The sequence below is a fragment of the Bombina bombina genome, chromosome 2 (genome assembly GCF_027579735.1).
Source record: "Bombina bombina isolate aBomBom1 chromosome 2, aBomBom1.pri, whole genome shotgun sequence".
NCBI lineage: Eukaryota > Metazoa > Chordata > Amphibia > Anura > Bombinatoridae > Bombina > Bombina bombina.
This window is the reverse complement of record NC_069500.1, coordinates 86,076,447-86,099,328: the sequence shown is the minus strand read 5'-3', so window position 1 is coordinate 86,099,328 and position 22,882 is coordinate 86,076,447. Positions and strand designations below refer to the sequence as shown.

Genomic DNA, 22,882 nt, shown 5'->3' with positions numbered 1-22,882 from the left:
TTCCTCTTATATCCATGAAGCTGTTCATGAATTTTACTGCTGGCAAATGGGTCTGCTCAGTTAGATTTTTGCATGGCACAGTTTTGTTGTAACATTTATTTTTTCCATTGATCTTCATGGTTCAGCACATAGTTTTTTTTATAATGTGCCTGTGATTATAAATGTATTTATAAAGCCTCATCACTAGTTGTTACTATGCAGAATCTTAAAAAAACCCTTGTTTCTTTCTTTCATCTACCATTGCTTGTGCGTGCCATAATACATCATAGTATAACTATATTAATATGAAGCTTCATTATCAGATCATTTACACTACAATAATTGTTTTTAAATAACACACTTCTAGAGTTCCGTCAACATTTTTTTTCCTTTAAGGCTGTTTTTTTTTTTGTTTTTTTTGTTTTTTTTACCTCTGTTTAACTATATACTAAAAACATAATTTATGTAAGAACTTACCCGATAAATTAATTTCTTTCATATTGGCAAGAGTCCATGAGCTAGGGACTTATGGGATATACAATCCTACCAGGAGGGGCAAAGTTTCCCAAACCTTAAAATGCCTATAAATACACCCCTCACCACACCCACAATTCAGTTTAACAAATAGCCAAGTAGTGGGGTGATAAAGAAAGGAGTAAAAAGCATCAACAAAGAAATTTGGAATAATTGTGCTTTATACAAAAAATCATAACCACCATAAAAAGGGTGGGCCTCATGGACTCTTGCTAATATGAAAGAAATGAATTTATCAGGTAAGTTCTTACATAAATTATGTTTTCTTTCATGTAATTGGCAAGAGTCCATGAGCTAGTGACGTATGGGATATCAAATACCCAATATGTGGAACTCCACGCAAGAGTCACAAGAGAGGGTGGGATAAAAATAAACAGCCAAATGCTGAAAAAATAATCCACAACCCAAAATATAAATTATTCTCATGAAGAAAAGAAAAACTTAAAACATCAGCAAAAGAATCAGACTGAAACAGCTGCCTGAAGAACTTTTCTACCAAAAACTGCTTCAGAAGATATTTCTCAGGATAAATGTGAAGTATTTGCGAACTTCTTCAGAGACAAGATTTCCTCAATCTGAACCGCTATCACAGCAGGCCAAACAGTTACACACCAGAACCACTACAATGGAATGCCAGATTGCCCCAGTTTATGGGCCACTTTTACAAATGTGGCTATAAAAGGAGTTAAAAACACCATACAAAAGTTGCACCCTACTACGTGTGACTTAGACCCTGCTCCAACTCAGCTCATATATGGATGCATTGAAACACTCGCCCCAGTCCTCACAAAAATAGTGCAGTGTTCACTGAAAACAGGAGACTTCCCAGATCCTCTAAAAGAAGCTGTGGTAAAACCACTCCTAAAGAAACCTTTATTAGACCCAGACTGCATGACTAATTACAGACCAGTATCCAACCTCCCATTTCTTGGGAAAGTAATTGAAAAAGTAGTGGCAACTCAACTGGAAGCCCATCTATCACGCTTAAAGATATTCAATCCTTTCCAGTCAGGCTTCAGATGCCGCCACAGCACTGAAACAGCGCTAGTCCGAGTGCTAAATTATCTCCTCATGGCAAGAAACAAAGGTGATTACTCTATTCTAATCCTCCTGGATCTCTCAGCTGCATTTGACACCATTGACCATAGGATTCTAATAGAGCGCTTGCAGTACATCTGTGGTCTAGGAGGCACAGTTCTTAACTGGTTTAAATCTTTCCTCGCTGGTAGATCAGAGAATAATATCCGGATCAAGCTTATCAGCACCAACAGAACTGGTCTGCGGAGTAACACAAGGATCTATCCTGTCTCCCATGCTATTCGCAATTTACTTACTACCACTGAGGGACATCATTAACCGACATGGCCTAAGGTATCATTGTTACGCTGATGACACACAACTCTACTTCTCCTTTGCTCCAGATACTACAGACCCAGCATGCCGCATAAACAGTTGCTTAACAGACCTCATAGAATGGATGAATGCTAGCTGTCTCAAAGTGAACCCGGACAAAACAGAGTTACTCTTGGTGAGGGGCATCAAAAATATCCCACAATCACCCAACTGACCTGGAGGTTGGAGGCTCTAAACTCGTTAGTTCAGCAAAGGTACGAAACCTTGGAGTGCTGATTGACGCTGGACTATCTTTTAAACGGCAGATTTCCTCCGTAATAAAATCTGCCTACTTTCATCTGAAAAACATAGCCAGGATACAACACTTAATTCCACCGGATGATATGCCAACATTAATCCATGCATTTGTATCCTCTAGGCTAGATAACTGCAATGCACTTTACTTGGGCCTCCCAAAAAAAGAACTCCATCGCCTTCAGACAGTACAAAACGCAGCAGCCAGACTATTGACCAATCAAACTCGCTCCTGCCAAATAACACCTGTTCTCCACTCCCTGCATTGGCTTCCAATTAAATGGCAAACATATTTTTTAAAATTGGCCTGCTGACCTTCAAAGCCTTAAACAACCAAGGCCCACAGTACAGGTATACCCCGTTCATACAGCGGGTTAGGGACCGGAGCCCCGCTGTAAAGTGAAAACCGCCTTAAAGTGAAACAAGGCAGTTTTAGCTTTCTTTTCACTTGCCAGTGTGTTTAAAAACTTAAAAACATGTTTTAACTAACTTATATTAGGTGTACAATAGCGCTAAGTTTAGTTTAACACTCGCACAGCACAGTATTAAAAAAATACTGTACCTGTAAAATAGTGACAATCACTGTAGTACAATTTGCCAGAGTATAGCACTGAGACATAGATTGCACTGTAATGCTGTAAACAGAGTGAACTAAGCATAATAAAATGGTGCCAGTCACTTTTCTTGCAATCTCACAAAGATTACAGCACTGTTTTAAAATCTTTGGAGGTTGAACTTCAGCTCCACAAAGCGCTGTATTAGCGAAGCGCTGTAAAGTGAGGTATACCTGTACCTGAAAGAGCTCCTGACACCCTACATCCCATCCCGTTCACTTAGGTCAGCCAACACATCCCTCCTCTCAGTGCCAAGAATAAGGACAAACTCGGGCTCCAGAGCATTCTGCCACGCTTCGCCTACTTTCTGGAACTCTTTACCATGCGTAATCAGAGAGGCACCGTCCTTACAGACTTTTAAAAAAAAAAAAAAAAAGCTAAAGACCCACCTCTTCCATCAGGCATTCAGTCCGCTTATCTGACCTTCAGAAACTTCTAACTTTTATGTCTTATGTTGGTATTTTATAAAGTGCTTTCAGTCTCACAGGGAGAAAAGCGCTATATAAATTGCAAATTATTATTATTATAAGAAGCAAATACATCAAAACGGTAGAATTTAGTAAATGTATGCAAAGAGGACAAAGTCGCTGCTTTGCAAATCTGATCAACTGAAGCTTCATTCTTAAAAGCCCATGAAGTGGAGACTGATCTAGTAGAATGAGCTGAAATTCTCTGAGGCGGGGCTTGACCTGACTCCAAATAAGCTTGATGAATCAAAAGCTTTAACCAAGAGGCCAAGGAAATAGCAGAGGCATTCTGACCTTTCCTAGGATCAGAAAATATAACAAATAGACTAGAAGTCTTTCTGAAATCTTTAGTAGCTTCAACATAATATTTCAAAGCTCTTACCACATCCAAAGAATGTAAGGATCTTTCCAAAGGATTCTTAGGATTAGGACACAAGGAAGGAACAACAATTCCTCTACTAATGTTGTTAGAATTCACAACCTTAGGTAAAAATTCAAATGAAGTCCGCAAAACCGCCTTATCCTGATGAAAAATCAGAAAAGGAGATTCACAAGGAAGAGCAGATAGCTCAGACACTCTTCTAGCAGAAGAGATGGCCAAAAGGAACAATACTTTCCAAGAAAGTAGCTTAATGTCCAAAGAATGCATAGGCTCAAACGGAGGAGCCTGTAACGCCTTCAAAACCAAATTAAAGGGACAGTTCACCCAAAAACTTTCTCCCCTTTAAATTATTCCCAATGATCCGTTTTACCTGCTAGAGTGTATTAAATTGGTTGCAAGTAGCTCCTTTACTCATATTTCAGCATTTGAAATAGGTGATTTAGCTTGTGGTTTCCTAACCTATACTGAAAGTTTTGATACTGGCGTATACGCTATTGACAAGCCTAAGTAAACACAGCCAGCAGAAGAGATTACACTCTCAGTGGGGTGCAGGATAGTTAAGTAATAAAATGATAATTTTCCATTGTTCTCTCTATGTATTGAGCTTTGGTGTTCCAGACAAATATAAGATAAGGAAGCAAGTCTGTGTACATAAAAGTGATAACATAATGAGATCTGATATTACCTGCAGCTCAACCCATTGTAATAGGCTGTGGTTTCAAAGCACAAAACCAGCTACTTCAGATACACAAATAAACCCGAAAATGCAATTTCTCAAATATTTTATACTCTGCAGTTGGTATAACAAGTCATCTAAAATACATTTATGGAAAAACAATTTTACAGTGTACTGTCCCTTTAAGACTCCAAGGAGGAGAAATTGATTTAACGACAGGCTTAATATGAACTAAAGCCTGTACAAAACAGTGAATATCATGAAGTTTAGCAATCTTTCTGTGAAATAAAACGGAAAGAGCAGAGATTTGTCCCTTCAAGGAACTTGCAGACAAACCCCTATCCAAACCATCTTGGAGAAACTGTAAAATTCTAGGAATTCTAAAAGAATGCCAAGAGAATTTATGAGAAGAACACCATGAAATGTAAATCTTCCAAACTCTATAATAAATCTTCCTAGAGACAGATTTACGAGCTTGTAACATAGTATTAATTACTGAGTCAGAGAAACCTCTATGACTTAATACTAAGCATTCAATTTCCATACCTTCAAATTTAATGATTTGAGATCCTGATGGATAAACGGACCTTGAGACAGTAGGTCCTGCCTTAACGGAAGTGGCCAAGGTTGGCAACTGGACATCCGACCAAGATCTGCATACCAAAATCTGTGGGGCCATGCTGGAGCCACCAGCAACACAAACGATTGTTCCATGATGATCTTGGAGATCACTCTCGGAAGAAGAACTAGAGGCGGGAAGATATAAGCAGGTTGATAACACCAATGAAGTGTCAGCGCATCCACTGCTTCCGCCTGAGAATCCCTGGACCTGGACAGGTATCTGGGAAGTTTCTTGTTTAGATGAGAGGCCATCAGATATTTTTCTGGAAGACCCCACATCTGAACAATCTGAGAAAACACATCTGGATGGAGAGACCACTCCCCTGGATGTAAAGTCTGACGGCTGAGATAATCCGCCTCCCAATTGTCTACACCTGGGATATGAACCATAGAAATTAGATAACAGCTGGATTCCACCCAAACAAGTATCCGAGATACTTCTTTCATAGCTAGGGGACTGAGTCCCACCCTGATGATTGACATATATGCCACCGTTGTGATATTGTCTGTCTGAAAACAAATGAACGGTTCTCTCTTCAACAGAGGCCAAAACTGAAGAGCTCTGAGAATTGCACGGAGTTCTAAAATATTCATTGATAATCTCGCCTCTTGAGATTTCCAAACTCCTTGTGCTGTCAGAGATCCCCAAACAGCTCCTCAACCTGAAAGACTCACATCTTTTTTGTTCGGCCAACCTGGACTGTGATCATAAGAGGCCCCTTGAACTAAATGCTGGTAATTTAACCACCACGTCAGAGAGTGTTGAATATTGGGATTTAAGGATATTAATTGTGATACCTTTTGTATAATCCCGGCACCATTGATTCAGCATGCAAAGCTGAAGAGGTCTCATGTGAAAATGAGCAAAAGGAATCGTATCCGATGCTGCAGTCATGAGGCCTAAAACTTCCATGCACATAGCCACTGAAGGGAATGACTGAGACTGAAGGCACCGACATGCTGCAACAAATTTCAAACGTCTCTTGTCTGTTAGAGACAGAGTCATGGACACTGAATCTATCTGGAAACCTAAAAAGGTGACCCTTGTCTGAGGAATCAAAAAACTTTTTGGTAAATTGATCCTCCAATCATGTTTTCAAAGAAACAACACAAGTTGATTAGTGTGAGATTCTGCAGAACGTAAAGACTGAGCTAGTACCAAGATATCGTCCAAATAAGGAAACGCCGCAATACCTTGTTCTGATTACAGAGAGTAGGGCACCCAGAACCTTTGAAAAGATTATTGGAGCTGTTGCTAGGCCAAATGGAAGAGCAACAAATTGGTAATGCTTGTCTAGAAAAGAGAATCTCAGGAACTGATAATGTTCTGGATGAATCGGAATATGAAGGTAAGCATCCTGCAAGTCTATTGTAGACATATAATGTCCTTGCTGAATAAAAGGCAGAATAGTCCTTATAGTCACCATCTTGAAAGTTGGTATTCTTACATAACGATTCAAAATTTTCAGATCCAGAACTGGTCTGAATTAATTTTTCTTTCTTTGGGACAATGAATAGATTTGAATAAAACCCCAGGCCTTGTTCCTGAAAAGGAACCAGCATGATTACCCCTGAAACCTCCAGATCTGAAACACACTTCAGGAAAGCCTGGGCTTTTACTAAATTCACTGGGATGCGTGAGAGAAAAAATCTCCTCACAGGAGGTCTTACTCTGAATCCAATTCGGTACCCCTGAGAGACAATGCTCTGAATCCATTGATTTTGGACAGAATTTATCCAAACATCCTTGAAAAACCTTAATCTGCCCCCTACCAGCTGAGCTGGAATGAGGGCCGCACCTTCATGCGGACTTAGGGGCTGACTTTGGTTTCTTAAAAGGCTTGGATTTATTCCAATTTGAGGAAGGCTTCCAATTGGAAACAGATTCCTTGGGGGAAGGATTAGGTTTTTGCTCCTTATTTTGACGAAAGGAACGAAAACTATTAGAAGCCTTTGATTTACCCTTAGGTTTTTTATCCTGAGGCAAAAAAACTCATTTCCCCCCAGTAACAGTTGAAATAATAGAATCCAACTGAGAACCAAATAAATTATTACCTTGGAAAGAAAGAAATAGCAATCTAGACTTGGATGTCATATCAGCATTCCAAGATTTAAGCCACAAGGCTCTTCTAGCTGAAGACATGGATCTAACATCATTTTTGATAATATCAAAAATGGCATCACAAATAAAATGATTAGCATGTTGCAGTAAGCGAACAATGCTAGATATGTCGGAATCCAATTCTTGTTGCGCTAAATTCTCCAACCAAAATGTTGAAGCAGCTGCAACATCAGCCAAAGTAATTGCAGGCCTAAGAAGATGACCTGAATATAAATAGGCTTTCCTTAGATAAGATTCAATCTTCCTATCTAAAGGATCTTTAAAGGAAGTACTATCTTCCATAGGAATAGTGGTTCGTTTACCAAGAGTAGAAATAGCCCCATCAACTTTGGGGATCTTTTCCCAAAACTCTATTGCAATTGCTGGTAAAGGATACAAATTTTTTAAACCTTGCAGAAGGATTAAAAGGAGTACCTGGCTTATTCCATTCCTTAGAAATCATATCAGAAATAGCATCAGGCATAGGAAAAACCTCTGGAGTAACCACAGTAGGTTTAAAAACAGCATTTAAACGTTTACTGGTTTTAATATCAAGAGGACTAGCTTCCTCAATATCCAAAGTAATTAACACTTTTAACAAAGAACGCATATACTCTATTTTAAATAAGTAGATTTGTCAGTGTCAATGTCTGAGGAAGGATCTTCTGAATCAGAGAGATACTCATCAGAGGTGGATAATTCATTATGCTGTCGGTCATTTTGAAATGTCATCAACTTTATCAGAAGTTTTAAAAGACCTCTTACGCTTATTAGAAGCTGGAAATGCAGACAAAGCCTTCTGAATAGAATCGGTAACAAATTCTTTAAAATTCATAGGTATATCATGTACATTAGAAGTTGAGGGAACTGAAACCGGCAATGTACTATTACAGATGGAAACTCTATCTGCATGTAAAAGTTTATCATGACAACTATTACAAATCTCCACAATTTTACAACAAATGCACTTAGCTTTGGTAGAACCGATGTCAGGCAGCAAAGTTCCAACATATACTTCTGAGGCAGGATCAGATTGATCATTTTGCTTTACATGTTGTTTTTTCTTTTACATTTTGCAAGATGTCTCAATTTCCTTATATGACAGTTTCAGGAATGGGGAAAAAAACAAATAGCATAGCCCTCTGACATAGCAAAAGGCAAAAGCAATGGGGCAATAAATAATGAAAAAGGTTTGGCGCCAAGTATGACGCACAACGTAACTGAACTTTTTTTTGGCGCCAACCATGTCCGTAAATGACTCACTAGCGACGCAACCCTGTGTGAACCCCTGTGTCAAGTATGACGTCAGAAATGACGAACTTGTGTCAACGGATGTGCCTTTCGCGGCAAAAAAAATTTGTGCCAAGAATGACGCAATAAAGTGTAGCATTTAGCACACCCGAGAGCCTAAGACATTTGAACAAATAGTCAATTGAAAAAAGGACTAAACCCCAAGAAAAATATTTCTCAATATTGACTTTCCCAAATATGAAACTGACAATCTGCAAAAGGAAATACATGAACCTGACTCATGGTAAATATAAGTACAATACATATATTTAGAACTTTACATAAATGCATAAAGTGCCAAACAATAGCTGAGGTGTCTTAAGAAATAAAAACATACTTACCAAAGACACCCATCCACATATAGCAGATAGCCAAACCAGTACTGAAACAGTTATCAGTAGAGCTAATGGTATATGAGAGTATATCACCGATCTGAAAAGGGAGGTAGGAGATGAATCTCTACGACCGATAACAGAGAACCTATGAAAAAGACCCCCGTTAGGAAAATCATTGCATTCAATAGGTGATACTCTCCACGTCCCTCTGACATTCGCTGTACTCTGAGAGGAATGGGGCTTCAAAATGCTGAGAAACGCATGTCAAAATCTTAGCACAAACTTACTTCACCACCTCCATAGGAGGCAAAGTTTGTAAAACTGAATTGTGGGTGTGGTGAGGGGTGTAATTATAGGCATTTTGAGGTTTGGGAAACTTTGCCCCTCCTGGTAGGATTGTATATCCCATACGTCACTAGCTCATGGACTCTTGCCAATTACATGAAAGAAAACATTTCTGAAATTACTAAGAAGCAGGATGTGCAATGTAAAACCAGTTCTATTTCATGTTCTACACAAACAGCTGATAGCATGAGTATTCTTGTTTCACATTTCTTATCCTTTGAAATGTACAAATTATGAACTGTAATTAAAGGGACAGTCAAGTGAAAATTAAACTTGCATGATTCAGATAGGACATGCAATGTTAAACAACTTTCCAATTTATTATTATTATTATTATTATTATCATTTATTTGTATAGCGCCACCAAATTCCGTAGCGCTGTGTACAGTGATAGGGGTATACAATGACAATAATTTGTAATAAAATACAAAACATAACAAAACTAAACAAATCGAGCACAGGAGGAAGAGGGCCCTGCTCCGGAGAGCTCACAGTCTACAGGTTTAGGGTGCAGAGACATAAGGTTGGGGGTAGCTTGTTACATCCGTTGTAGTTTCAGCAGTGAGTCAGGCAGTTCATGTATTAGTTTGGTTCGGATGAGGGATGGAGGAGAGATGGTAAGCCTCTCTGAATAGGTGGGTTTTCAAGGAGCGTCTGAAGATATACAAGGTTGGAGACAGTCTTATGGAGCGGGGTAGAGAGTACCAAGAGACAAATTTGCTTTTGCTAATTTATTTTTGCCTGCTTTTGCTATAAAGTATCTCTAAAATTGGTGCTAGTACACTTTAATACGGAGAGGCTTGAGTTCCTCTTATATCCATTAAAGGGATATCAAACAGTAAATATTTGCTGTGTCTGAAGAAGGGGTTCACCACTTATATGATTAAAAACATTGAAATAGTTTAAAGGGACAGTATACACCAATTTTCATTGTACCAGAGTGCCATTTTGGATTTGTCTTGTATATTGTTTATAAGATCAACCCGGATGATGGTTATGGAAGCATTAGTACTGAATTCTGATATAGATATTATATATGTGTGTGTAAAAGTTTAGTTCCTATATTACTGTATAGTAATTTGTACCACTATGTTTTTCCACTTATCTATCTTTTTTTGCTGAGGAAGATGAGACCAATTTAAAGGGCCACTGTAAGTAAATATTTTCTATGCCTGTTACTAACTACCCCAAATACGCTTTTTATCAATAGCATTTCATTAACATTTCTCTACCGTATATCAGAAATATTGTCTGCAAATTTAATTGTTTTCCAAACCCACTCCGTGGGTATCCTTTGCTCTGTACCAATCCGTTTACAATACCTAGGTTTCAAAATGGCGCTTTAAACACAAAGTTATTGGTTTAAGTATTTTGAACATGCAGTGCTGAAAATAGTGGGCAGGATAACGTGACATCATTGGCGAATAAAAGATATAACTTTTAGAACGTTATGAAACTTCGTTTTGGAGAAAATATAGGTCAATAGGTTTTAATTAATGTTTATTAACTTTAATATGTTGGTTGTTTAGCTTAAAAATTATAACAGAAAGTAATCCTTTAAGTTAGGCCATAAATGAGCGTAGGCAAACAAGGCTGTGTGGACTCTGGAATATATAATCTAACAGGGTTTCCCCACAGCCTTGTTTTATTTCCTGGTTATGTCTGTCCTTAATTGTCATTGGTAGCAGAGAGATAAGTGGAAAATCTATGTTCAAGCATGATGGCACCTAATGTTTTATAGAAACTCACTAGAATTGAGAAAAACAAACATGATTTTAAATAAGAGGAAAGGGGACAAAATAAACAGTGAAAGCATATTGCAATTTTTTTACTACATATAATTTAAAAATGTTTCAATTTGAATATAATTTTTTTAATGCCCTTTTTTATATGCTACATGATGATTGCTTATCTGAGAGCATAGCTCCCTTACATCTGCCCCTATCTAGCCACATCATAGTTCTTCTATTTCAGAAAAAATGTTAAGGGGTATCCTGAACTGTTCTTGAGTTGCAAAACCTTTCACAGTGTGTGCTAATTAAATGATTGTGTTAAATAATTTGCCATTTTTTTCATTAGTACAGATATTTTGCGGTGTGGTTATCTGCTATGCATATATTTTTTAAAAAAGGACTAATTTGCCTTTAAATGTAAAGCACAGGAACATTTTGAGTTTCAGGAATGGAAAAATTGCTTAAAGGAACAGTCTACTTAAAAAATGTTTAATTGTTTAAAAAGAGATAGATAATTCCTTTTTATAACACATTTCCCAGTTTTGCATAACCAACATGGTTATATTAATATTCTTTTTAACTCTGTGATAACCTTGTATCTACGCCTCTACAGACTGCCCCCTTATTTCAGTTCTTTTAACAGACTTGCATTTTAACCAATCAGTGCTGACTCCTAAATAACTCCATGGGAGTGAGCACAATGCTATGTATACGGCACACATGAACTAGCGCTGTCTAGCTGTGAAAAACTGTCAAAATGCACTGCAATAAGAGGCAGCGTTCATGGGCTTAGAAATTAGCATATTAGCATAGTCTACCTAAGTTTAGCTTTCGTTAAAGTATACCGAGAGAACAAAGCAAATTTGATGATAAAATTAAATTGGAAAGTTTAAAATGGCATGCCTTATCTGAATCATGAAAGTTTTTTTTTTTAATTTTGACTTGATTGTCCCTTTAAACTCTGCCTTTGAATATTGAATTAAAGTGTTTTTGTAATACTGCTTTATTGATGAAAATGCTTATAATAAATGGTTTGGTTTCAGGGATAGGTGTGTGTTGTGGTTTTTTTTTTTACTGTGCCTGGGGAAAAGGAACATATCTAGATATGCTTTGTACACTGACTTTCAAAATGCATGCCTGCTTTGACAGCTGGATATGGCTTGTATATATGATTGCAATACAATACAAGTTTCTCTGCACACAACAAAAGCTATAATTGTGTATTATAATTTTATAGGGAATTACATTGAGTTCCAGGTTATTTAATGCTTTAAAGAATCTTAATAAAACTAGCCATTTTCCATAATTTAATGTCATTAAATATTTGATACATATTAAAGGAACATGAAACCCAATTCCCCCCCCCCCCCCAATAAATCAGATAAAAATACAATTTTAAACAACGTTCCAATTTACTTATTTCTAATTAATGACATAAAAATTCTGGCTTTGATATCCATTTAAATAAACCGTAAATACCTTGGGGCCAATTTAACAAAGTGCGAGCGGACATGATACGATGTAGCGTATTGTGTCCGTCGAATGTCGATACGCTGTCAGAACTGCTTGTGCAATGCTGCCCCCTGCAGATTCGTGGCCGCTAGTAGGGGGTGTCAATCAGCCCGATCGTATAGGATTGGATGGATTGAAGACCGCAGTCTCAGAGGCAGTGGATCAGTTATGAAGCTGCGGTCTTTTAGTCGCTGCTTCATTCATAACTGCTGTTTCCGGCGAGCCTGAAGGCTTGCACGGAAATGGGCCTCAAGCTCCATTCAGAGCTTGATAATTCGGCTCCCTTGTCAGTAAAATACATTTGTGTTGTCTTGCTATAAAGTAACTAATCATATTTTAAAATAGGATTCTGTGTGCTGCAATTGTTTTTCAAAAGCCAAACTCCACCCACCACTTGCCTCATTTGGAGGACCCAATCCAGGTTTGAGTCTGCAGATGACAAGGCTAACCATGAAAAATAGTGCACTTTATGCTAACACCAATGACCATTGACCATTTGTAATCTGCTAAAGGCAATAAGGGGAAATATGTAGCCGAGTTAGCCTTTATAAAGCTTCATGTGCATTCCCAGCACTGAGAACAGAAAATACACCATTTATTTTAGAGCAAAATTACATAAAAAGTTTATTCCTAAACAATATATCTTTAGAAGTTAAATGTTAAGAACTGCAATTAAAATTGCTGTCAAAACAGGGACACTTTAATTCCTTAAAGTTTACAAAGGCGCTTATTTTTTTTAAAAATCCTTACCATTGCGGTAAACCTACACTGATCCTTTGCCCGCAACTCCTGCTTTCTTTAGCAGATCGATGACGAATTTGACTTCTTCCAATAGTTGAGTGCCCCACGAGCTGGGCGCCAAAGGGGGTACGCAAGGATTGGAGGAAGCCGGATTCGTCATCTATATGCTAAAGAGAGCAGGAGGATCGGCAGTATGTTTAAGTATTATAAAAAAATTAAGTGTCTTTTTGTAAACTTTACGGTGATATGAAACCCAAATTTCTTTTTTCCATGATTCAGATAGAGCATGCAATTTTAAGCAACTTTCTAATTTACTCCTATTAATTTTTCATCTTTCTCTTGATAAGCTTTGTTGAATGATCAGCAATGCACTACTGTTTTCTAACTAAACACATGGGTGAGTCAATGACAATCGGTACATATATGTAGCCACCAATCAGCAGCTAGAACCTAGGTTCTTTGCTGCTCCTGAGCTTATCTAGATAAACCTTTCAGCAAAGGATAACAGGAGAAGGAAGCAAATTAAATTAAAACATTTGGTGTTTCATGTCCCCCTAATGAATTAAAGTGCCCCTGTTTTTAAGCTTATTTTTTTTATACTGGGCTTTAATTTATTAGTTTACAATCACTTTAAAAGGCAACACTATTACACTTTTTTCCCCCTAGAATTCCTTGACAATTCTTTTTTTATGAAACGGGTTGCCAAGCGTAATTTGTAAGCTTACATGCTCTCCCCCCGAAACCTCCCCAGGAGGTGGCATTTCTCATTCAGTTTGCAGCATTACATGACAGAGCTGTGTAAAATATTTAATCTATCTCTCACTGTGTGAATGTTTCATTAGGTCTGTGTAGCAAGGTGTTAGTTTCTGGACTCATTTGTGCTTATTAATTATTCAGCCTGTGTAGCTATGTGTCTGTTTTTTAAATTATTAATGTTTGCTTCAATTGGTGTGGGTATTGCAAATGGCCCTCGGACTATTTGGGGATCTTCTTCTCTGCATATAAATGGTAGTTATTTGTCTGTCCTTCATATTACACTGTGTGTGTGTCTGTGTGTGTGTGTGTGTGATAATGATTATTCATATTACACTGTGTGTGTGTGTGTGTGTGTGTGTGTGTGTGTGTGTGATAATGATTATTCATATTACACTGTGTGTGTGTGTGTGTGTGTGTGTGTGTGTGTGATAATGATTATTCATATTACACTGTGTGTGTGTGTGTGTGTGTGTGTGTGTGATAATGATTATTCATATTACACTGTGTGTGTGTGTGTGTGTGTGTGATAATGATTATTCATATTACACTGTGTGTGTGTGTGTGTGTGTGTGTGTGTGTGTGTGTGATAATGATTATTCATATTACTGTGAAAAGCATTTGCTTCTTTCAATAGAAATGCATAATTTGTCTGCTACTGCAAGTTCTTTTACTGAAATGGAATTTATTTGCTATTCTACATATCTTGCAAATTATTGGTCACTGCATATTATGGATTAGAGTACAAGTGGAGCGCTAATTTATCCACTTGTACTTTTTTGAAGGGCAGCTGGCGACTTAACCCCTTCACTGCCCTAGGTTTTTTGCCAGGCTTCCACGGCATGAGAACGAAGCTCCCATTGGAGCCTCTTGAAGCGGGCTATCTGGAGCGCAAAGCTTCCCTACAATTGCGTGCGCTGGTATTAGTCCGTACACCAGTAGTTGCCCTTTGGTTTCAAGCATATATATTTTCCTATGAACAAGCTGGGCAGTACAGCCAATTGAAAGCCAAGCCAATCTCTCCACTGTAAGAAAGCAAATAGTGTTCCCTGTACTTCTGCATATTTTCTTTTAGATGGGTCCAGCAGCTTGTAAGAAGAAAGACTGTAGGGGAATTCAACAATGCTTGTGATTTGTATAAGCCATTATCAGAACTAATTAAAGGGACTGGAAAAACTGAAAACTCTTATGATTCATATTGAGCCAATAATTTTAAATAACTTTCCAATGTAACTGTTATAAATTTAAATTTGTTCTTTTAGTATCCTTTTGTTGAAGGAGCCGCCGTGCACTACTGAGAGCTAGCTGAATACATTTGCTTTTGTCGTTGGATTTTCATATATGTGCAGCTACAAATCGGCAGCTAGCACCAAAGAATACAGAGCGTACTAAGCAAATTAGATCATAACAGTAAATTTAAAAGTTGTTTAAAACTGAGGGCTCTATCTGAAACATTTTGGGTTTCATGTTCCCTTAACTTTATGAGCTGACAGGCTGACACCTCTAAGTTTCAAGTATAGAAGGCATTAAAAGGACATAAAGTAGCTAATGCATAACATACTTTTTTCTTTTTGCACTATTGCTTGACTACGGTAATGAATGTAAACCTTTGGAAGGGACTTACAAATGGTTAAATTTAACACCAGATTGGCAATATGATACTGGTTTGGAACTGAATACTGCTATTAAATCAGAGGCGGCGTTTGTGTGTTCCCACCAATCACAGTCTGTTCTTCGCTCCGGTTCAGCAGTGCAGGTCTGACAGAAGGCTTTGCAGAGTCTTCAAATCAGTTTATAGTTTTTATGTTCTTCAGTCATTGCACACATGTGCTACCATTTGTGTATCTGATGTTTGTTTACTGTCTACTTATGGAAATACACGGGACACGCACGTTATGGACACATCCTGTGTTGCAATACACCAGTATATAGTGAATGAACACAAGATACTGACATGTAATGATTCTCACATAACTGGATTCAAAATGTTGTGTAGGGTGATGGATTTTAATATATATTTTTTTATGCTCCAAATTCAAATCTTTTAGGGTTTGTAGTGATTGACAATTGCTGCTGACATAGACATTGAAAATTTTATTGGGACAAGAAAAGAGGGCGCCTCATAGTGTATATCGTACAGGTAAATATGTAAACGTGCAGATGATGTATGGCTCACAAGATATCGTTGCACCGTGCTGTGACCAGTGCTTAAGAGCAGGCTAGCACACTGATAAACGATCCCTGGTGGTGATCAATTGGAAACTCCAGAAGTTTCCAACTGATTTTCCAGCAGGCAAAACAGTTAATCAACACGGATTAATGAGAACCCGTACTGAACCTGGCCAGCATTCGAAACCACTTCCAAAAGTATAATAAAAATAAAAATCTAGTACTCAAGCATATATATTTATGAAAATTTATGTGTATGTGTGTGTGTGTGTGTGTGTGTGTGTGTGTGTATGTATATATATATGCAATAAAATAACTGTTAAAAAAAGAACTGTTAAACATACATTTCTCAATAATAAATGCATTAAACTACAGGGAGTGCAGAATTATTAGGCAAGTTGTATTTTTGAGGATTCATTTTATTATTGAACAACAACCATGTTCTCAATGAACCCAAAAAACTCCCTAATATCAAAGCTGAATAGTTTTGGAAGTAGTTTTTAGTTTGTTTTTAGTTATAGCTGTTTTAGGGGGATATCTGTGTGTGCAGGTGACTATTACTGTGCATAATTATTAGGCAACTTAACAAAAAACAAATATATACCCATTTCAATTATTTATTTTTACCAGTGAAACCAATATAACATCTCAACATTCACAAATATACATTTCTGACATTCCAAAACAAAAACAAATCAGTGACCAATATAGCCACCTTTCTTTGCAAGGACACTCAAAAGCCTGCCATCCATGGATTCTGTCAGTGTTTTGATCTGTTCACCATCAACATTGCGTGCAGCAGCAACCACAGCCTCCCAGACACTGTTCAGAGAGGTGTACTGTTTTCCCTCCTTGTAAATCTCACATTTGATGATGGACCACAGGTTCTCAATGGGGTTCAGATCAGGTGAACAAGGAGGCCCTGTCATTAGATTTTCTTCTTTTATACCCTTTCTTGCCAGCCACGCTGTGGAGTATTTGGACGCGTGTGATGGAGCATTGTCCTGCATGAAAATCATGTTTTTCTTGAAGGATGCAGACTTCTTCCTGTACCACTGCTTGAAGAAGGTGTCTTCCAGAAACTGGCAGTAGGACTGGGAGTTGAGCTTGACTCCATCCTCAACCCAAAAAGGCCCCGCAAGCTCATCTTTGATGATACCAGCCCAAACCAGTACTCCACCTCCACCTTGCTGGCGTCTGAGTCGGACTGGAGCTCTCTGCCCTTTACCAATCCAGCCACGGGCCCATCCATCTGGCCCATCAAGACTCACTCTCATTTCATCAGTCCATAAAACCTTAGAAAAATCAGTCTTGAGATATTTCTTGGCCCAGTCTTGACGTTTCAGCTTGTGTGTCTTGTTCAGTGGTGGTCGTCTTTCAGCCTTTCTTACCTTGGCCATGTCTCTGAGTATTGCACACCTTGTGCTTTTGGGCACTCCAGTGATGTTGCAGCTCTGAAATATGGCCAAACTGGTGGCAAGTGGCATCTTGGCAGCTGCACGCTTGACTTTTCTCAGTTCATGGGCAGTTATTTTGCGCCTTGGTTTTTCCACACGCTTCTTGCGACCCTGTTGACTATTTTGAATGAAACGCTTGATTGTTCGATGATCACGCTTCAGAAGCTTTGCAATTTTAAGAGTGCTGCATCCCTCTGCAAGATATCTCACTATTTTTGACTTTTCGGAGCCTGTCAAGTCCTTCTTTTGACCCATTTTGCCAAAGGAAAGGAAGTTGCCTAATAATTATGCACACCTGATATAGGGTGTTGATGTCATTAGACCACACCCCTTCTCATTACAGAGATGCACATCACCTAATATGCTTAATTGGTAGTAGGCTTTCGAGCCTATACAGCTTGGAGTAAGACAACATGCATAAAGAGGATGATGTGGTCAAAATACTAATTTGCCTAATAATTCTGCACTCCCTGTAGAACACCCCACATCCAAAGTTTGCAAGTGCAGCGGTACAGCTACATTCACATAGCCCTATTAGTAAGGAGTGACTGGTTCTTAATGGAGGGAACTTGTACCTTTTTGCTTTAGACACAAGAAAAAAAGTGGCCTTCAGGGCTGGTAGGATAAGTATAAGGATAGTAGGGATGTGCAAATAGTCAGTGGTGGCAGGCTTAGGTGGTTGAGAACGGGCTGCTGTTGTCAGTTTGTGGCTGTGGGAACAGCTATGTTGTTGAAATCGCACTCAGCCCCTGACAGCATGATCCCAGCGCATGGCTCAATCTTTCCAATTTTTTTTTTCTACCTCTCCACTGGTTCATGTCATTGGCATGATGTTCTCCTGGGGTTCCTTCAACATAATTTCTGATAGCATTGCTGCTGGAGGACTCCTATAGTAAAGAAAGTGCATGTTTGTTTGTTGTTTTTTTAAATCGCATTTATTGCACTATCCTGGTGTGTGGGATATATTCTTGGCACACTTTGGGCCCATTAGTACTAATTTATTATAGTTTTAACGCCATGGCCTACCTGAGTATTGTTGCTGACCATGTCCCTCCCTTTATGACTACAGTGTACCCATCTTCTGATGGCTACTTTCAGCAGGATAATGCACCATGTCACAAAGCTCAAATCATCTCAAACTGGTTTCTTGAACATGACAATGAGTTCACTGTACTCCAATGGCCTCCACAGTCACCATATCTCAATCCAATAGAGCACTTTTGGGATTTGGTGGAATGGGAGATTCACATCATGGATGTGCAACCGACAAATCTGCAGAAACTGCGTGATGCTATCATGTCAATATGGACCAAAATCTCTTAGGAATGTTTCCAACACTTTTTGAATCTATGCCATGAAGAATTAAGGAAGTTCTGAAGGCAAAAGGGGGTACAACCCGGTACTAGAAAGGTGTACCTAATAAAGTGGCCGGTGAGTGTATATTTCACTGGTTTTCAAACCTGTCCTCAGACCTCCCTAACAGAACAGATATTGAGGATATCTGAACTGGAGCACAGGTGAAATAATCAGAGGATTAGTAAACGTGGTTATTTTACCTGCTCTCATCCAAGGTGATTCAGAAAACCTGGACTGTTGGGGAGGCATGAGGACAGGGTTGAAAACCAGTGATCTATATATCTATGCATGTGGATACCTGTACTAATTATTGACTTCAGGTGTTTCAACCACACTCATTGCTATTAGGAGGATAAAATCCAGCACATGCCATGTAATCTCCATAAACAAACACAGGTGGTACAATGGATCATACTGAAGAGCTCAGTGAATTTAAATGGGGCACTGACATAGAATGCCTCTTTTGCCACAAGTCAGTTAGCGAAATTTTTGCCCTACTATATCTACCCCGGTCAAATGTAAATGCTATTATTGGGAAATAGAAGTATCTAAGAACAAAAACACCCCAACCACAAAGTGGTAGCCAACGCAAACTCACTTATCTGTTGCATCACTTAATACAGAGTTCCCAACTGCCTATGGAAGCAACATCAGCATAAGTACTGTATGCCAGGAGCATCATGAAATGGGTTTCTATGGACATGCAGCTGTACACAAGCCTCACATCGGTATGCAGTATCAAGCGTAGGCTGGAGGAGTGTAAATCATGCCACACTGGAGCAGTTGAAATGTGCTCTCTGGAGTGATGATTCAAAGTTCAGTATCTGGCAGTGTGGTGGAAGAATGAGGGCATGGTGGATGCTAAGGGATCAGTTACCTACTGGAATGCATCGTGCCTGCTGTAAAGTTTGTTAGAGCAGCATAGTGGTCAGGGACTGTTTTTCAGGTTTTGTGCTTGGCCCCTTAGTTCTAGTGAACGGGGATATTAATACTATAGGATGCAAAGACATTTTAGACAATTGGCTGCTTCCAACTTTGTGGTAAAGCTTGGGAAAGACTCATTCCTTTTCCATCATGACTGTGGCACAACACAAAGTCCATAATGACATGGTTTGGTGATTTTGGTTTAGAGAAACTTGAGTGGCCTGCACAGAGCTTTTACCTCAACCCCATTCAACATCTTTGGGATTAATTGGAACGCCGATTGCAAGCCAGACCTCATTATCATATCAGTGCCTGACCTTAAATGCTCTTTTTTGGCTGAATGAGCACGATTTCCCACAAGACACTAAAAAAATCTTGTTGAAAGCTTTTCCAGAAGAGATGTGTTGGTTATAGTGCAAAGGGGGCAACACCATATTAATGCCCATGGTTTTAAAAAGGGATGTCCAACAAGCTCATATAGGTGTGATGTTCTGGTGTCCACATACTTTTGACCACATAGTGCATATATTTAAAAAAAAAATGTGTCCATTAATTGAAGTAAATTCACATAATTGGTAGCATTTTCTTTTTACATTACCTAAGAATGAGTAAACTGAGCTCTGTTAAGGTGTTTTGCAATTGTTACTGTAAAGAAGATGTGCTTCTTAGATTACATTTCTTTGAGACTAAAGGCTGCATTGATGATTTCACCTCCATCATTTCTGAAAAGTTAGTGTGACAGAAGGGCTTTGAGTGATGAGAATTCCTTGGCCTTTGTGTGTACAGTATTGTATCTTGGCTCAGGTTTTGGCAGAGTCTTGCAACCCTTATTATTTTTTCATTCTGTACTGATAACCTCTGCAAAGTGTTTCCAGATTGCCAGTTTGAAGTGATGTGCACAATAGATTATAAGGCTATGATTATAGATGACTGAAGTTAATATTTAATCTGCTAAATTATTCATACAAGGCTCTGGTCTTTTCATCGTTTGAATAGTCTACTTTCCTCTCAGTGACTGCCAAGCATATGAGTATCTATTGTTCTGTATAATTTTTTTCTTCTTCAACTGCATTTTGTAAACTTAGACTTTTTTTTCCTACAAAAAAGAAAAAATATATTAACTAATTGTTAAGTATTGATATCTTTTAAAGACCCTTGTAACATTCAGCTACAAATATATGCCCTTTTAAGCAGGGACTGGACAATAAACTCAAACTGAAATACTGTGTGTGTATAATATAAATATAAATATATATTCTGCCAATGATCATCTTGTTATATTTTTATTTATTTCCTTTAAAACTAGATTGACAAATATGCCTCACCTATCTAACCTTTAACCCAGTTCCTTAAAACCTGAAGAAAACTCTTAGAAGCTTGTCTTACCCCTTAAAGAAAGAAAACGTACCTGTTAAATTGTCTATAGTTAAGCCCTTACAACACCCGCTTCCTGTGATTGGATAGCGCAGGTCTTGGCAACAGCGGTACAGCTATGGAGCTCACCCGAGGCAAACTATTGTGGGGACAGGCTTATTGGGCTATCACTTATGCCAAAGGAGTGAGGCAGTCCAGCAATGCCCAATAAAGTGCCCCATGGTCATGTGATTACATGTCAGAAAGGACAAGCCATTGTTTATTCCAATCCCCTTCTCTTCCTCTAAGAATGTATGGCAAAGTGTGAAATGATTTTTTTTTTTTTTTATATATAATTGTATTGTAATAAAGTATTTTTCTCTTATTTTCTGCCCTTTGCAATAAAAGGTTTAAACTTAAAATGTCAAAAATACATCTAGGTAAATATGAAATAAATATACAATAAATCACAATGCAAAAAAGATAAGTGACAATAAATGTGATCTTGTTGAAAAAGAACTAAAAAAGAGAGAGGGAAAAAAAGTATATATTCAATCTTAAAAAGTTCAGGACTGTGCCTTTTAGTTAGAAATCCAAGGTCTTTTCATCCACTCTAGATGCAATAATAGGGAGTGATATTTCCAAATATCCCTCAAATAGAAGGAGGATATAATATAGCTCTATTAAACGTGAGTAGTGAATGCTCACAACCACATATCACAGCATTGTATTTACAATACAATCCACTAGAGCATGTCATTTTTTCATACAGGTGGCAAATGTCCATTATCCATTACTCCTGGGAATTACTCTTCTCTACCACTAGGAGGAGGCTAAGATTTCCAAACCCCAAGAGCCCTATAAAAACCCTCCCACCTCACGCATATATCAGTCTTTACTTTGACTCCATTAGAGCATGTCATTTTTTGTCTATCAATCCTGTTCTAATGTGTATTTAACTTCTGCAAATGGGTTAAACACATAGTAGAAGTGCCGCTTTTGACCCACAATGCACTTATGGTCCTGAGCGTCGCTAGTTGCACATCTGAGTTGTCAGACTTCCAGATGTTAGCCTGAGGCTTTTGTTCAAATGCCAACTTTTAACTTAATATGAGCATAAGAATATGAGCGCAGTGTTAACAGTCAACAGCGAATTTATATTTTTGTGCTCCACTTGTAATATAGCCCATTGTATTTAGATTTATGGTTATGCCTTTATTTTTCTTTAATCAAATTGAATTTAAAATTGTTCATAACCTAATGAAAAGCAAGATGATAGTTTACTCAAAAAAAATTCTCCCCTTTTTAATTTGTTCCCTATGATCCATTTGACTTGCTGGAGTGTATTAAATTGTTTAAAAGTATTTCTATTACCTATATATTGGCATTTTAAATAGTTTATTTAGTCTGTGGTATTCCCGCCCATCCTGAAAGTGTTTGGCCTCAAGTCCAAGCTGTGTTAACACAGCCATTAGAAAAAGTACACTCCCAGTGGGGTATAGAAGAGATAAGGTAATAAAATGTTAATTTTCCATTGTTCTCTCCAAGTATTGGTCTTTGGTTTATGGACAGATATAAGATAAAGAAGCAGGTATATGTACACAATGTGATAAAGTAATGAGATCTGATTATACCTACAAGCTCAACCCATTTTATTAGGTTGTGGCTTCAAAACACAAAAACAGCTAATTCATATACACAAATAAACCTTAAAGCAAATCTCATACATTTTATACTCTGCAGCTGGTAGAAAAAGTAAATGGAATCACATTAAGGAAAAGCAATTTTATAGTATACTGTCCCTTTAAGCTTTCTACAACTGAAGTTTCCTTTGATTATTTTATTTTAAAGGCATCATGGATACAGACTGTGATACCACCTTTGAAGAGGATT

The 22,882-nt window shown here is 38.0% G+C and overlaps 1 protein-coding gene across 1 annotated transcript in view; it reads left to right on the top strand.

The window, feature by feature from the left end:
* LOC128648464 (phospholipid-transporting ATPase IC-like) overlaps positions 1 to 22,882 on the top strand; it is a 144,467-nt gene that overhangs the window by 32,562 nt on the left and 89,023 nt on the right. The window contains 1 exon segment of the mRNA XM_053701148.1: positions 22,841 to 22,882. This exon segment is cut by the window's right edge and continues 138 nt beyond it. Within this exon segment, the coding sequence (XP_053557123.1) occupies positions 22,846 to 22,882 (37 nt within the window). The 5' untranslated portion in view covers positions 22,841 to 22,845.